This window comes from Heterocephalus glaber, unplaced genomic scaffold (genome assembly GCF_053883595.1).
Source record: "Heterocephalus glaber isolate CG9 unplaced genomic scaffold, H.glaber_assembly_v1.0 deba00001614, whole genome shotgun sequence".
NCBI classification, from domain to species: Eukaryota; Metazoa; Chordata; class Mammalia; order Rodentia; family Bathyergidae; genus Heterocephalus; species Heterocephalus glaber.
In genome coordinates this window covers 584001-599983 of record NW_028258385.1, presented here as the reverse complement: position 1 = coordinate 599983, position 15983 = coordinate 584001, and the positions used below count along the sequence as shown (strand labels likewise).

At 60.8% G+C, this 15983-nt stretch overlaps 1 protein-coding gene across 2 annotated transcripts in view; it reads left to right on the top strand.

Moving 5' to 3' along the window:
• Plxnd1 (plexin D1) overlaps positions 1-15639 on the top strand; it is a 28157-nt gene extending 12518 nt beyond the window's left edge. Inside the window, exons 9-36 of one of the 2 annotated variants that reach the window (XM_013067709.3) lie at positions 68-172; positions 2079-2168; positions 2320-2413; positions 3164-3318; positions 3967-4118; positions 4395-4494; positions 4568-4707; positions 5236-5403; positions 5492-5582; positions 5694-5954; positions 6049-6198; positions 6780-6894; positions 8188-8295; positions 8387-8499; positions 9176-9280; positions 9580-9710; positions 9774-9972; positions 10345-10491; positions 10723-10879; positions 11439-11542; positions 11634-11697; positions 11957-11991; positions 12173-12277; positions 12540-12703; positions 13368-13515; positions 14241-14381; positions 14546-14620; positions 14746-15639. In XM_013067709.3, coding sequence (XP_012923163.3) covers positions 68-172; positions 2079-2168; positions 2320-2413; positions 3164-3318; positions 3967-4118; positions 4395-4494; positions 4568-4707; positions 5236-5403; positions 5492-5582; positions 5694-5954; positions 6049-6198; positions 6780-6894; positions 8188-8295; positions 8387-8499; positions 9176-9280; positions 9580-9710; positions 9774-9972; positions 10345-10491; positions 10723-10879; positions 11439-11542; positions 11634-11697; positions 11957-11991; positions 12173-12277; positions 12540-12703; positions 13368-13515; positions 14241-14381; positions 14546-14620; positions 14746-14862 — 3534 coding nt within the window. In that variant the 3' untranslated portion in view covers positions 14863-15639. Of the gene's footprint in view, positions 1-67; positions 173-2078; positions 2169-2319; positions 2414-3163; positions 3319-3966; positions 4119-4394; positions 4495-4567; positions 4708-5235; positions 5404-5491; positions 5583-5693; positions 5955-6048; positions 6199-6779; positions 6895-8187; positions 8296-8386; positions 8500-9175; positions 9281-9579; positions 9711-9773; positions 9973-10344; positions 10492-10722; positions 10880-11438; positions 11543-11633; positions 11698-11956; positions 11992-12172; positions 12278-12539; positions 12704-13367; positions 13516-14240; positions 14382-14545; positions 14621-14745 lie in introns of those variants that run through there. The other variant, XR_015445660.1, reaches the window with a different exon arrangement.
• The last annotated feature ends 344 nt before the right edge of the window (positions 15640-15983 follow it).

The following is a 15983-nucleotide window of genomic DNA, read 5'->3' as shown; positions in this document are numbered from 1 at the left end:
CCCAGTGTCACCCAGCAGGGAGGGCCGGTGACCAACGCTCTGTATCGTATTGTCTTATCGTCCCCAGAGCCCCCGGGACTGTCCCCAGACCCTGCCCTCTCCTCTGGCACCTGCGCCCACGGGCGGAGCCCAGGACATCCTCGTCCCTCTGGCCAACGCTGCCTCCTTCCACGTGAGTAACCGCGTGGTCACTTGGCCCTTCCCAGGGCTGGGCTCCATCCAGACTGCCGCACAGGACAGAGGAGGGGACGGGGGACAGTGGGGACCTGGACCAAGGGCACAAAACCTCCTGGCCCTTTTTGCCCCGGCAGCGGGTGGGCGTGGTCCGCGCGGCAGGGGTAGGGGAGGTGGGCGGGGCCAGCGTGGGTGGGCGGGGCAGCTCGGGTGGCCTTAGTCTGGTGTGGGCGTGACCGGAGTTTGGCCAAGGGGTGGGCGGGACCGTTTGGTGGGCAGGGCCCGGTCAATTTTAGGGTGGGTGTGACGAGTCTAGTCTGAGTGTGTGTCGCCTGGGTGAGCGGGGCCTGGGATGTCTGTGGTCAGGGTGGCCCTGGCTCACTCGGTGGGGGTGGTCCTCGCTCATCCCCTGGCATCCACCTTGCCCGGAGCCCATATCTCCCCTACGGCTGGAGCGGCCCCTCTGTCCAGCGGGGAAACTGAGGCCGGAGCAGATGGCTGAGTTCTTGCTTCCCCCGCGCCCGCCCTCCCTCCCGCGGCGTCCTGGGTGGGAAGCGTTGACAAGTCCTGGCCGGGAGCCAGCTGTCCCGCTCCTGGGACGCCATCTGCTGCTCCCACGAGGAGCCGCCATGACGGCTGTCACACGTGGGGCTGCGTGCTGGGCATCGGGAAGTGTGGGGAGGGGTGCCCTGGTCCCTGTCCCCAGGTTATCTGTCCCTCTGGGACACCCAGGCCATGTGTGCCCCCAGCTCAGCTCTGCAGGGGACAGATGGGCACTCTGCCCTGTCATCAGCCAGTTGCCTGTGTTGCTCCCAGCTGGGACCCCAAAAGAGGAGCCTGACCTGCTGTCTATCGGGGTGTCCCCTCTCCAACAACAGGAGGAGCATAGACAGGATGTCCTGGCACATGGCCAGCAGGGGGCTCATCCTTACCCAAGGGACCCCAGCTTGCTCCCTCAGCCAGTGTGTGCAGCTGCTGCTGCTGGGAGAACAGGATGAGCCCCTGGCCCTGGCCCTGCCTTCTCCATCAGCAGACACTTTCTAAGCACCTCCCACATGCCCTGTCCTACTTACCGAATTTTAGGCACCCAGGATTTGCAAACCTGTAAGATATGCAAGCTCCAATTTCCAACAACTCTGTAAGGAAGGGGAAACGATTCCTGATTCCTTTTATACATTGTTCACTAAAAAAGCTGCTGGCTGTGGTGGTGAATGCCTGTAATTCCAGTACTCGGGAGGTTGAGGCAGGAGCATGGCTGTGGGTCTGAAGCCAGCCTGGGCTACAATAGTGAGTTCAATGCCAGCCTGTAGTCCGTAGTGAGACCCTGTCTCGGAAAGCCAAAAAGTAAAATAAGTGAAGGCTCTGCAAAGAGGGGTGATTTGATAAGGCCATGCAGCTTAGGAAGGAACAGAGGAGGGACTCGAACCTGACTTGAGCTCTTCTAGCTGCTTTGTGGTGTCGAGGGGCTGGGCTCAGCTCCAACCCCCTGCAGTAGGTGGGAGATGGGGCAGGAGGTTATTGACACCCACTTCCAAGTGGGTGGATGCAGGATCCCATGGGTGCGCCCTTCCGACTGGGGGGTGTCAGGAGCTTTGGGGCAGGGGATGTCTGAGCTGAAGTCAGGACTGCAGTGTGTCTTGGCAGAGGCAGAAAGGGGACCAGCTGTCCTCAGGGAGAAGGAGGGACCCTGGGGCAGAGCATTGCAGGCATCCTAGGGCAGAGGTAGGGAGCTGGCACTTTGAGCCAAGTCCAGGCCTGGTTTAGGCCACTAGGGAGGTTGGGACATCTCTGCCTTCCCAAATTCGGGACATGGCCGCCGGGAAGGGGCTCAATGGAGGGGGGGGCCCGAGGGTGTTGGAATGGTGCTGCCCGCCTCTCCCACTCCCTCCATCCATACCCCACAGGGAGCAGTGCTCCAGTGCAGCTTCGGGCTGGAGGACAACTTTGAGGCCGTGTGGGTGAATGAGTCTGCCATCCGCTGCAGCCACGTGGTGGTAAGTAGGGTGACTTCTGAGGGAAAGGCTAGATGCTGCGCCCCATCCTCCCTCCTCTGTACCCTCCTCTACCTCCTGCCCCTCCCCCATGGCCCTACTCCTACCAGAGACCCAGACCCACGGGCTCATCCCACCCTCCTGTCCTCTGCAGCTGCACACGGCCCAGAAGAGCCAGATGTTTCTGCTCAGCCTCCAGCTGCAGGGGCAGCCACCCCGGTTCCTGGACAGCCCTGACCCCATGACAGGTGGGTGCCCCTCCATCCCTGTCACTTGTGGCCCGGGGACCCCACCTTTACAGGCCCATGGTCCCTTCATTGTTCTCCTGTGCCCTGCCAAGCATCAGGCTCTGCAGCATCTCCTGCCAATGGCTCTGCAACTTCCAGCACCCCATGTACCCTCTCTGAGCCCCACCATTCCCAGTGAAAGAGGTCTTGGTCCCTGTACAGATTTGGGCCAGTGTTGAACAGCTGCAGTGTGGAAGCCTGAAACCATTACTGCTTTTTTTTAAAAGCAGTACTGGGGACTGAATCCAGGGCCTTTGTACTGAGCTACAGCCTCAGCCCTCTATAGTTTTTTAGTCAGGGTCTCATAAGGTGCCCAGGAGGGGTTTGAACTTGCGATTCTTCTGCCTCAGCCTCCCAGAGTACTGAGATAACAGGTGTGCGCCTCCGTACCCAATGATCATTGCATCTTACACGTACTGAATCAACACACCAAGGAGCTAGACCTGGGCTCCATGTGTGAACCATGATGGCCCCAGACCCTCCCTGTCCCTCCAGGGTCTGTTCCAGGGTTTGAGTTCGCTGACAGGAACCCATTTGGGCCTAGTGCAGTCCAGCCCTGCTGCTTTGGGCTCTGGCTCTGGGGGCCTCAGCCTCTCCCTGTGTGGCCCATGGCTGTGCTGTGGACCCCTGAGGAGGGTGACAGTGACAGGGCCCAGGTTAGAGAATGTGCTGCGTGCCCCGGGTCTGACCATGCTGCACATGTCTCCCCAGTCGTGGTCTACAACTGCGCCATGGGCAGCCCCGACTGCTCCCAGTGCCTGGGCCGAGAGGACTTGGGCCATCTCTGCATGTGGAGCGATGGCTGCCGCTCACGGGGACCCCTGCCACCCCCGCCTGGCACCTGCCCAGCCCCCGAGATCCACACGGTGAGCACCCAGACACAGGCAGAGCACCTGCCCTGCGTGGTGGGGAGCAGAGAATAACAGTGGAGATGTGGGGTTGGGGGTGCAGGGCTTCGCATCACCAGTGCACGGTGAGATCCCAGCCACGCCCATCTGGTGAGCACCCAGGCTCCCTCACCAGCCTGCATTCTAAGAAAAGCAACTCACCGGGTATGGGGGTGCACACCTGTCATCCCAGCACTCTGGGAAGCTGAGGCAGGAGGATCCCACGTTGGAGCCCAGACTGGGGAACTGAGTGATACAGTAAGACCCTATCTCAAACAGGGCTGGGGATGTAGTTCAGTGTGAGGGTGGTGTGTTCAATCCCAGTAAAGAAAGAAATAAGCAAAATCAAAACAACAGAAAAGCACCACTCGGGGAAGGGATTGGGTTGGCTTAGCTGGAGTCAGATGCCCACCCTGGGCACTGTTGACTTCAGGCTGAGGTGCAGAGCATGCAGTCACCAGGTGGGCTCAGTGACTGCCACCTGCACGTCTCTGGGCAGCCCCCTCGCCCCATCTCCTGCCCCTCCTCCTCTGAGTCTGGGTCCGGGTGGCCCGTGGGACATGGGAGACAGTTCCTGCCCCCCCACCCCGGCCTCACAGCCCACCTGCCTTCTCCGGCCGCTGGCAGATTGAGCCCCTGAGTGGCCCCCTGGACGGAGGGACCCTGCTGACCATCCGTGGCCGGGACCTGGGCCGGCGGCTCAGCGATGTGGCCCACAGCGTGTGGATCGGCAGCGTGGCCTGCGAGTTGCTGGCCAACAGATACATCGTGTCCGAGGAGTGAGTGGTAGCAGAGCCCCTTAGCTCTGGCCCCCAGCCTCACCCTTCCGCCATGAAGCCTGGCTCTGGTGACAGTGAACAGCAGTTGGGAAAGTAGAGGCGTGGGTTGCACTGTCAGGGAGAGTGGAGGAGCTGGGTACCTCGGCCACCAGCCCAGCAGGTGTCCAGAGCCCATGTGGCCCCTGTCTCAGAGCTGCAGAAACTTGGGTGGGGATGACCCCAGTGGGTAGTGCTGCCGCCCATCAGCTGTGACCCTGTGACCCGGTGTCCCCCCAGGATCGTGTGTGTCACAGGGCCAGCCACAGCAGCGTTCTCAGATGTGGTGACTGTGAACATGTCCAAGGAGGGGACGTCCCGGGAGCGCTTCTCCTATGTGGTGAGTGCCCTGTCCACTGTGCCCCCACCCTGCCTGCCCAGTGCCCAGCCTGAGCACGCGCCTCCCTTCCCAGCTGCCCCAGGTTCACTCCCTGGAGCCAGCCGTGGGCCCCACAGCGGGTGGCACCCGGATCACCATCCACGGGAGCGACCTCCATGTGGGCTCCAAGCTGCAGGTCCTGGTGAACGACACTGACCCCTGCACCGAGCTTGTGTGAGCCCTGGGGACCACAGGCTGGGGGTCTCCCCCCAGGTCTGCCGGCCCCCTCTCCTCCCTGACTCTGTTTCCCCACCCCGTGAGGACAGAGCAGTTAGTGGTGGGCGTCCTGTGGGGGCAAATACAGCAGGCGCTCCATGAGAGATGCCGCAGTGCACGCGGTCAGTGCCCAGTGAGCTCAGATCCTCGCACAGCCCCAGGCTGTGGCCCGCAAGTGTGGTCTGGAGCCTTGTGGGAAATGCCTGTTCTGCACCTGTTGTGTACCAAGCCCCATCAGTACGCATGTCCAGGTCTAGCACAGCCTGCAAGGGCGAGGCAGACACACCCACAGGAAATAGGACTGGGATTGTGAGAAACGCTGCTGGGAAGAGTTGGCAGGGAGATCCAGGAAGGCTTCTGGGGGGAGATGGGTGGTCAGGAAGAACAGGCCCAGTGTGGGGCAGCCGGAGGGAGGACCTGGGTAGCACTAAGGGACTTGGGTGGGGGGCACAGTACCAAGGTCGCCATGCCGTCCTGCTGCCCCAGGCGCTCAGACACCAGCATTGCTTGCACCATGCCCGCCGGGGCCCTGCCCGCCCCGGTGCCTGTGTGTGTGCGCTTTGAGCGCCGGGGCTGCGCACACGGGAACCTCAGCTTCACCTACATGCGGAACCCGGTCATCATGGCCATCAGCCCGCGCCGCAGCCCCGTCAGGTGAGACCAAGTTCCCCACTGCCCTGCCCTGGCCCTAGCCCTGCCCTCCCCACCCAACTGTGGGTGGTGATGGCCTGGCTGTCCCCAGTGGCGGCAGAACCATCACGGTGGCCGGTGAGCGCTTCCACATGGTTCAGAACGTATCCATGGCTGTGCACCGCATCGGCCGGGAGCCCACGGTGAGCTCCTGGCGGGGGCAGTGGGACAGGTGGGGTGGCCCTGACTGCACACCAGTCCTCCCTCCGCCCCTTGTCTCCTCTGCCCCTCCACATCCACCCCTCCATCCCCAGCTGTGCAAGGTCCTCAATGCCACACTCATCACCTGCCCGTCACCTGGGGCCCTGCACAACGCCTCAGCACCTGTGGCCTTCTTCATCAATGGCCGGGTCTACGTGGACGAGGCACCCTATGAGCCCCTGCCTGACCCGGAGGAGATGCCACGTGGGGGCCGCTTCCATCTGGACTACCTGCCCAACCCGCAGTTCTCCACAGCACGGCGTGAGCGTTGGATCCGCCACCACCCCGGGGAGCCGCTCACCCTCGTCATCCACGTGAGCACCTCGTCCCGTCCTCCTCACTCCTTCCCCACTGTCCTATTTCTGTCCCCATCCCTATCCCATTCCCTCCCCACGCCTGTCTCTGCAGAAGGAGCAGGATGGCCTGGGGCTTGAGAGCCACGAGTACCAGGTCAAGATCGGCCAGGTGGCCTGCGACATCCAGATCGTCTCTGACAGAGTCATCCACTGCTCAGTCAATGACTCTCTGGATGCTGCGGAGGGACAGCTGCCCATCACAGTGAGTGGGTGGGCCCTGGAGGCTGTGATGGGTGTGGCCATCTGAATGGGTGGTCCTGGAGGCTTGGTGGGTGTGGCCACCACTTGAGTGGCCAGTGCTGGGCTACAGTGAGTGTGGCCCAGTCCCTCTGAGGAGCACTTGGCCCTCCCTGGAGCTCAGCAGCCTAGGCCAGCAAAGCAAGGCAGAGCTTTACACCCCTACTTGACAGCTGAGGAAATTGAGGTCTAAGAACCTAGTTACCTCTTGCTCAAGGTTAGTGAGTGGGCCATCTGGGCCTAAAGGGGCTGGACTTTCAGAAGCAGTACACTGATGCGCCCTCTCGGTGTCCCATCTAGAGCAGGCTGCCAGGCGGGGCACTGCCCGCCTCTGGCTCCTCCCCGCTCCTCTCACGGTCCTGACCATGGCAGCCCCTGCTCTGTGTGTGGCTGCTCAGCCAGGCATCATGTCTGTCCGGGTCTCCGGCTTAGACATGGTCCTCTTGTGTTGTGGTCAGAGGTTGGCAACCTGCCCATGGCCACGCAGTAGGCCCAGAAGAGCCGCAGCGTTTCCTTGGAACCGAAAACTCTTCCTGCCTCTGCCAGGTCCAGGTGGGGAACTTCAACCAGACCATCGCCACGCTGCAACTAGGGGGCAGCGAGACGACCATCGTGGCCTCCATCGTCATCTTCAGTGTGCTGTTGCTGCTGTCCGTGGTCGGTACGGAGCCCCTCCCTGGGAGGCCTCAAGACAGGCAGGGATAGGGGCAGGAGGGCAGGGGCAGCGTGCCAGATGCTGCACAGTGGGCGGAAGGTGAACGGTGAACGCCAGGCAGGGGAATTTGGAATCCTGTTCTCCAATCACTGAGGAGCTACAGAAGGTCCTGGAGAGAGGGCTGTCCAGGGAAGGGGAACCTGCGAGTTATAACTGTGTTTATACAGCGAGTGAGCAGGGAACGGAGTTCTCCTGCCCCACTGGGAGTATAGAGTGGGCACCTGCTTGCAAAATGCTTGGCAGTGCCTCAGAATGGTGCCACAGAGCTGCCAACTGGCCCAGTAATTCCACTCCTAGGTATCTGCCCAGGAGAAATAACAACCTGTATACACACACACAGAAACCCTTGTACACAAATGCTGTTGCATTACATACAATAATCAAGAGATCAGAACAACTCAAATGACCATCAGATGATAAATGGATGAACAAAAGACAATCTGTCTGTCCCTACAGTGGAATATTACTCAGCCACAAAAAAGCGCAGCTTTGACAGGTGCTGTGATATACAGGCACCTTGAGATTATTATGGTAATAAAAGAAACTGGGGAGAAAAGGCTGCATGCTGTGCAATTCCATTAGACTAAGTGTCCGAAAGAGGTTGACTATAGAAAGAAGAAGTAGATTCATGGCTGCCAGCTGAGAAGGAGAGGGGAGGACTGCTTTACGGGTGCAGGGCATGTCCAGGCAAGAAATACGTTCTAAGATTAGTGCTGATGGTGTCCCTCACTAGGAAACACCAAGCTAGACTTGACACGGGCAGATTATATACTATGGCCTCTGTGTCTCAGTACAGCTACTATATCTTAGTTTTAAAAAACTGCTCATAGGCAATGTAAAAAAAATACATGGGAAACCAGAGGAAGATGAAAGGAGGCAAATACCCATCCTGCCCCCAGTACCTCCTGTGTGCTGCACACCTCCTTCTAGCTCTTCCTCCTCGAGGAACACCGTATATCCCTCTGTCACCTCACTCCCAGCCCTCGGAAGGGTTGCAGTGTAACTGCTGTGAAGGCACTGTTAACCGTGACATCTGGTCATTGTAAAAGGAGTGGAAAACCTAGAAAGAAAGAAAGCAGAAGTCACCCGGCATTCCTGCCCCGGGTCCTCCCTCCTCCACACTCCTTTGCTAAGGAGGGGACAGCAGGCGCTGCCTGGTCCCCAAGCCCTGGGCCTCAGGGGGGGGGGCGGGACCTGGCGCCTGACGCCTGACACCCTGCCCGCTGCCTGCACCCACAGCCCTGTTCTTCTTCTGCACCAAGAGCCGCCGCGCCGAGCGCTACTGGCAGAAGACGCTGCTGCAGATGGAGGAGATGGAGTCTCAGATCCGCGAGGAGATCCGCAAAGGTAGCAGGTGGGGATGTTGGCATGGACAGGGCAGTGGCTTCCCATCTGGGACCAGCTGGCCATCCGCCCACGCTGCCCACCTGGCCCCCAGGCTTTGCCGAGCTGCAGACAGACATGACGGACCTGACTAAGGAGCTGAACCGCAGCCAGGGCATCCCCTTCCTGGAATACAAGCACTTTGTGACCCGCACTTTCTTTCCCAAGGTCAGCCTGGGCCCCCTCGGACCCACTCTGGGTGCCTTGAGCATCTGGGCCCATGGCACCTTGATGCAGCACAGGCCCCTTGAGTAGAGCAAAACCTACGCTGTCATCCACAGCAGTCCTGGCTGCCTGCCGAGCCCGAGGCCCAGTTTCTCCCCCACTTTCCTCTCTGCTCACTGGATGTTTTGCTGTCCATACAGAAGCCGGCTCTCAGCCCCACTCGCCAGCCGTGCTGGGCCCACCACCCCCGGACTGGCTTCTCGGTCTCCATGTCCCCTCTCCTGTCCACTGAATCCCACCCAACCCTTCCATGCCTCCCTTACTTCCTCTTGCCCTTCCTGGCGCCACTGCCCTGTCCCCACTTTCCCACGATGACAGTGGCCAGCGCCCTCCTTATTCCCTAAGCAGCAGCTGAGGGAAGCAGCCTTGCTTGCTCAGGCTCCACCACTGCACACCAAGCTGTTTCTGCTCCCTCTGAAGCTTCTTCCCTCTTGCATTGCACACCTTGGCTCATGCTGCTTCCAATGCCTGTGACCTCAGAGGACACCCCTCCCTGGTACCCCTGGCATCCCCAGCCCTGGGCATGGCCATGGCTCTCCCTCTGTAGTAGGGCTGTTTCTGTGTCCCTGGGCCAGTTGTGCATGCCAGGCGGCCCTGCTGAGGCTGGGCTCCTCCACAGTGCTCGTCCCTGTATGAAGAGCGCTACATGCTCCCGTTGCAGTCCCTGGGCTCAAAAGGGGGCCTACCAGTGCAGGAGACCCACCCACTGCTGGGAGAGTGGAATGTGAGTGTCCTGGACCCCTGCGTGCCCTTCCCACTCACCTAACCCACAGTCCCACCCAGAGAGGGAAGGCATCTGCCACTGAAAGGTAGTAAGCCCCCCATCCCGTGTGCCCCTCATCCCTGCTGCCTAGAGCATGGAAACCAGAGACCCCACCCTGGGTTGCTGGGTCACCTCCGGGCCCCACTGTTCCCAGGCAGGGGGGAACAGGAGGCACCCATGGTGGGAAGGTGGTGAGCTCTGCCCCATCCCAGGAGGCGTGAGAGGTGGCTGGGGCGTCATGGTGCCCCTCCCACCCACAGGTCCCTGAGAACTGCCGGCCCAGCATGGAGGAGGGCATCAGCCTGTTCTCCTCGCTGCTCAGCAACAAGCACTTCCTCATCATCTTTGTGCATGCGCTAGAGCAGCAGAAGGACTTCGCAGTGCGTGACAGGTGAGGCCGGGCCTGGCCTGGGCAGCCCCTCCCAGTGCCTGTGCTGACTCCTTGTCCCTGCAGGTGCAGCCTGGCATCACTGCTGACCATTGCACTGCATGGCAAGCTTGAGTACTATACCAGCATCATGAAGGAGCTGCTAGTGGACCTCATTGACGCCTCTGCTGCCAAGAACCCCAAGCTCATGCTGCGGCGCACCGAGTCGGTGGTAGAGAAGATGCTGACCAACTGGATGTCCATCTGCATGTACAGCTGCCTGCGGGTGAGCCCAGGGACTGAGCCCTGGGATAGGGACCAGCTCAGGCACACCCAGTGACCGGCGAGAGGACTCACTTTGTGTCCTGTCCACCCCACGGTCCCCAAGATCTGGGAGGAGGGTGGAGGCTTTGTGTCCCCGTGTGATGTGGTCTGTGCCATGGCTCAGTGGGGCCCCTGGTGTGGTCCTCCTGGGGAACTGAGTGTTGTGTTCTCAGTCCTTCCTGTCTGCTTACACAGTACCTCAGCACCACAGGGGAGCACCAGAGGCCAATGAGCTCAAGGGCCACCAGCTGTGACCCATGAGGCCTCTGGTCCCACAGTGGCGAGGAGGGCGGGTGCAGGCGGGGGTCCCACTGGCTCACTGCCCGGCCCCCAGGAGACCGTCGGGGAGCCGTTCTTCCTGCTGCTGTGCGCCATCAAGCAACAGATCAACAAGGGCTCCATCGATGCCATCACCGGCAAAGCGCGTTACACGCTCAATGAGGAGTGGCTGCTTCGTGAGAACATCGAGGCCAAGCCCAGGGTGAGGGGGCTGGGGTACGGTGGACGGGGCTCACTCTATGGTGGTGGGCATGGCCACATGGGATAGGGCAGTTCTCTGGGTCTGGGGCGACCCTGGGCTTCGGTTTCTGCTCTTTGGTGCTAGGCGAGAACCCAGGCCTTGCACTTGCCCCACCTCACCTTCCACTGCGACCGCCCACCCAGGCCCTGCAAGGCTGGTGCTGCCAATTGACGCCCCCTCTCTCCTCCGCAGAACCTGAACGTGTCCTTCCAGGGCTGCGGCATGGACTCCCTGAGTGTGCGCGCCATGGACACGGACACACTGACGCAGGTGAAGGAGAAGATCTTGGAGGCCTTCTGCAAGAACGTGCCCTATTCGCAGTGGCCGAGAGCCGAGGACGTGGATCTGGGTGGGCACCTGGCACAGAGCTCACTGCATCAGGAGGGCCCCCAGGGACAGGAGAATGGGTCCCAGGCCAGCAGAGAGTGCAGTGTGCTGTGCGGGAGACCCAGTGTGCACAGTGTTGGGTGAGGCTTCTTAGCCTTTCAGGGAAATGGATTTAGAAGGATGCCTAGGAGTCTCAGATTTGTGCTGAAACCTCAGGTCTTCCCGGAGCTGTAGGCCATTCCAGTGAACAGTGCTCTCTGCGCAGGGCAGCACACTCAGGTGGCCCCCGGGGCTGGGGCACAGTGGCAGGACACTGAGCAGGCTGCGAGGGCAGAGCTGGCACTCACTGTCGGGTCAGTGGGAGTCATGGAGGGCATGTGGGCTCTCTTCACATGTGGGGCTTTCACTCACTTCCTCGGCAGTTTTAACATTAACACCCCAGGTGAGGGACACTGGCTCCCTCGCTCTGCACCCTAACCTGCCTTGTCACAGGAGTCAGAGAGTTTCAGAGTTGGGGCCCCTCCTTTCTAGCCCCAGCCATGTCTGCTCATCCTGATGAGCCTCCCATCCTGCACCCCCAGAATGGTTTGCTACTAGCACGCAGAGCTACATCCTGCGGGACCTGGATGACACCTCGGTGGTAGAGGATGGGCGCAAGAAGCTGAACACCCTGGCCCACTACAAGGTGTGTCCCGCCCTCCACCCCATCCTCTGCCCTCCACCCTCCACCCTCCATCCTGTCCCCTCACCTCTGACCTCTGCCTCCCTCCTGGTAGATCCCAGAAGGCGCTTCTTTGGCCATGAGCCTAACAGACAAGAAAGACAACACTCTGGGCCGAGGTACTCTGGGGCATTTAGGATGCAGCTGGGGGAAACAGGCTGGGAGCAGGCTGGGAGCTGCGTGCTCTGGGGTCTCCCGTGGCTCACCTGCGGGCCCTCGGTAGGGATGGGGCCGTCCCTGGTCCTGTGGCTGTTTCCTGTCCCCTTTTGTGTCTTCTCTGCCTTCTGCATCTCCATCTCTCTCCCCGCTGCCTTTGTCTGTTTCTATCACTCTTGCCCTCTCCTCCCTGTTTGTTCATTTTGTGTTTTCCTCCCACAGTAAAAGACTTGGACACGGAGAAGTATTTCCACTTGGTGAGTGCTCAGCTTGGCCCCTGGGGCCCAGCCCTATGGGCGTGGCCTGGCTTCCTGCCCCCAGGCATGCGGGAAAAGCTCTTAGGCCTAGGAGGCTGGAGCAGTGGGAACTGCAGGACAGACCCCACCAGACAGCTGGGGACAGCGCATGCACAGGCCCTGACCACTGCCTGGCCCCCAGGTGCTGCCCACCGATGAGCTGGCAGAGCCCAAGAAATCGCACCGGCAGAGCCACCGCAAGAAGGTGCTGCCCGAGATCTACCTGACCCGCCTGCTGTCCACCAAGGTGGGCCCAGCCTCAGTCTCCCCTGGGCAGTGGTCAGCTGTGCATGAGCCTGGCGGGGAGAGGGGGCCTGGGCAGCAGGGAGGGTTCAGTAGTGGCCCCAAGGTCACAGGGCCCGGTTGCCACCATCAACCCCCAGAGCCTGCGTTCTCAGCCCCTGGCCACCACTGACTCAATTCCCAGATAGAAACCTGAAGCATAGGAGGTCAGGTGCCTGGCCTGGCTCTGCAAGGGCCCTGGCTGATGGTGGCCACTGCTCCCACAGGGCACGTTGCAGAAGTTCCTGGACGACCTATTCAAGGCCATTCTGAGCATTCGTGAAGACAAGCCCCCCCTGGCTGTCAAGTACTTCTTCGATTTCCTGGAGGAGCAGGCGGAGAAGAGGGGCATCTCAGACCCAGACACGCTGCACATCTGGAAGACCAACAGGTCCGGGCAGGGAGCCTGGCCCCTCATGATGCCCACCAGGTTCCAGCCCTGTGATCTGGGGCGAGAACTTCACCTCCCTGGGCTTCAGTTTCCCTCAGTAAACCCAAGGCCTCGATAGGAGCCACCTTAACTGTGGAAGCTTTGACCCCTGCCACTGTCCCTCTGCCCTGGGGTGGTGGAGCCCGGCTCAGCCCTCAATGCTCTGGGGCCCATGGCCTGTTCTCAGCTCTCCCTTGAGTCACATACATCTCAGCTTCAGGGGTTGAAATCCTCCACCCGATCCCCAGAACACCAGCACCCAGGGTTTCTGAGTGGTTCAGGAGCTTCTCAGCTCTGGGGGTCCTATGGCCCCAGGCTGCCATGTCACCTGGTGGCCCTGTGTTGGGGTTGGATTGTCAGCAGCCCCCCAAGCCTCTAGAGGACAAGGCCTAGAGTCCAGACCCACCGCCCTGTCCTGCTAACACTGGCTGCTGGCTGCTGGCTGCATGCGGAGCAGAATAGGCAGGCGGGCAGGGCTCTAATGAGAACCAGAACCCAGCGAGGCTCCTGCTGAGAGCTGGGGACCATGGAGACTGTGGGGGAGCTGGGGCCCAGCTGGCCAGAAAGAGAAGGCCGGGGGTTCCAGGGGTCCCCAGGGCTCACGCAGCCCATTCCCCTACCCCAGCCTGCCCCTCCGCTTTTGGGTGAACATCCTGAAGAACCCCCAGTTTGTGTTCGACATCGAGAAGACAGACCACATTGATGCCTGCCTGACGGTCATCGCACAGGCCTTCATTGATGCCTGCTCCATCTCTGACCTGCAGCTGGGCAAGGTGGGCTTCCTGGGTGGGACAGTGGAGTGGGGTGGAAGCCATAGGGTAAGTGGGATCTGTAGGCAGGGGTACCCAGCAACCCACCCTGCTGCCTAAGGTGAGCCAGGCTGGCCTGAGTGTGGGGTCCAGGCAGCAGCCCTTGAAGGTCATGAGCCACTGCACAGGGTCAGGGGTGGGTGGGACTGGGACATCAGAGCAACACGCAGGAAGGCGGCACAAGGCTCCACCTGAGCCAGGGCACCCGACTGGCTTTGGAGCTGAATAGGCAGAGGGGGCTTCCAGGCCAAGACAGGAGAGACTCAGCACCCCAGGGTGGGGAGGACCACCAGATGGCAGAGATGGAAAGACCAGGAGGGCAAAAGATGCCATCTGTTGTGAGGACGTCCCCAGAGGGACACAGAGGCGGCAGTCTTAGCTGGGTGGCTTCCAGGTGTCAGACACGTGGTGGAAAATGTTCAACTGAGCCAGGAACTGGGCCTCCAGCAGTCCCTATGACTCCTAACCCCATGGGGCTGGCATGGCACTCCTGCACTTTGCCCCCAGAGTAGGCCACAGGTTGTGATCCTGAGCTGGGGACATAGGAGAGCTGGAAGCCAGCACCATGGGGACACAGGGATGGCCCAGCAAGCCCACATCTGTGGCAGTGGGGCCAGGGTTCATGATACACGGCACCCTCACCCCCTCCCTCCACCTCTACCACTACCCTCCACCCCTCTCCTGGCCAGGACTCACCCACCAACAAGCTGCTGTATGCGAAGGAGATCCCCGAGTACCGCAAGGTCGTGCAGCGCTACTACAAGCAGATCCAGGACATGGCGCCGCTCAGTGAGCAGGAGATGAACGCCCATCTGGCTGAGGAGTCTCGGGTGGGCACAAAGGGGACTTGGGCATGGGTGGAGTGCTCCATGGGGGGAGAGGAGATGGATCCTGGGGCCTCTGAGGGGCCTGCTTGCTTGCCTGAAGGCTGAGCAGGGCAGCGTGAGTCCCTTTGGTGACCAAGACCATGCCCTCCTCCTCCGTGTCCCTGCAGAAGTACCAGAATGAGTTCAACACTAATGTGGCGCTGGCAGAGGTCTATAAATATGCCAAGCGGTACCGCCCACAGGTGAGCACCCCACACCTGGCAGTCTAAGACTCTGGGGTGGTGACGTTTTCCAGTCAAGGCTCCTGGGTGGGCACCAGGCAGCCTGTTCTGAGAGCTGAGGCCCAGCTGTCCTGGTCACCCCACAGATCGTGACAGCGCTGGAGGCCAACCCCACGGCCCGGAGGACGCAGCTGCAGCACAAGTTCGAGCAGGTGGTGGCCCTGATGGAAGACAACATCTATGAGTGTTACAGCGAGGCCTGAGCCCAGCACCAGCCACTCTGTGTGTGGCAAGACCACGTCCTGGAGCCTCGGATTGCACAAACTCTTGGGAATGGAGGGGCTCTGTCCCCTCTGCCTGCCCCCTCAAATGCCACAGCCAGACCTTTGGGAGCTCCCCTTGCACCCTGCTGCCCTGGCAGCTGCTAAGATGCTGGCCACAAGTGCCAGCATGGATGGGACACGGACGGGGCCTCGGCTGCACCTTGGAAGCACTACCTCAGCCATATGCAAAGGGCCCTCGTGGGTTCTGCTTCAGTCACCAAACGCTGTCTCCCTCCTGCCACCTGGACAGGACTCGCTATGGACAAGGAGCAGGGCCCGACTTCCGAGGCTCTGGGCCCAGCATGGGCAGCACCCATGCATACCCACGGGGATGCTGGGACAGGCAGGGATCCTGGTCCCCTGGAAGGGAGCAGGACTAGCATGTACCGAGGCTGTAGCTGGGCTACTCCGTCCTTCTGGAAGTGTTCCTAAAGATAGCACCGCTTTCTTCTTTTTTCTTTTTTTTTTAAGCTTTTATATATTAAAAAACTTACCTTGTGCTGACTGTGAATGGCTGCCACCTGTGCAGAGGCCCAAGGGGGCCTCCGTGCAACACTGGAAGTGACTGTCCCCAGGATGGGCCTGACCAGGCTCCTCTGTGCATGGAGAATTCACCTAGTTTTGTCCCCCATAGCTGGGATGGTGCAGAGCTGGGCCAGCTGCAGGGGCCGGGAGTCCCTAGAACCGTCTTTGTAATAAAAGTTGCCGGGAAACCTACCATGGCTCGGCCTTTGTCCTGGGGGGTGGAGGATGTGAGGGCATTAACTCCCCAGTGTGCAGTGGAGTGGAGGCGACACCTGGCTCTGGGTCCCTCGGGCCCTCCAGGAAGCTGTCATGGCTGTGCGGCCCCCTGGATGGGCCCTGCTGAGCACTCGTGTGCAGTGCAGTGCTGGGGATGGAAGCTGAGGCCGTGTGCCAGGCCTGGCTCACACTCGGCCACACCCAGCCCTTACGTTCTTTATAACAAGCTCAGGTGGAGAAACAGAAACTTCTCAGGCTGCCACTGTCAGGGGGAGACTTGCCCCCTGCTTCCAGGCCAGGTCTCTACCCTCACCCTGAAA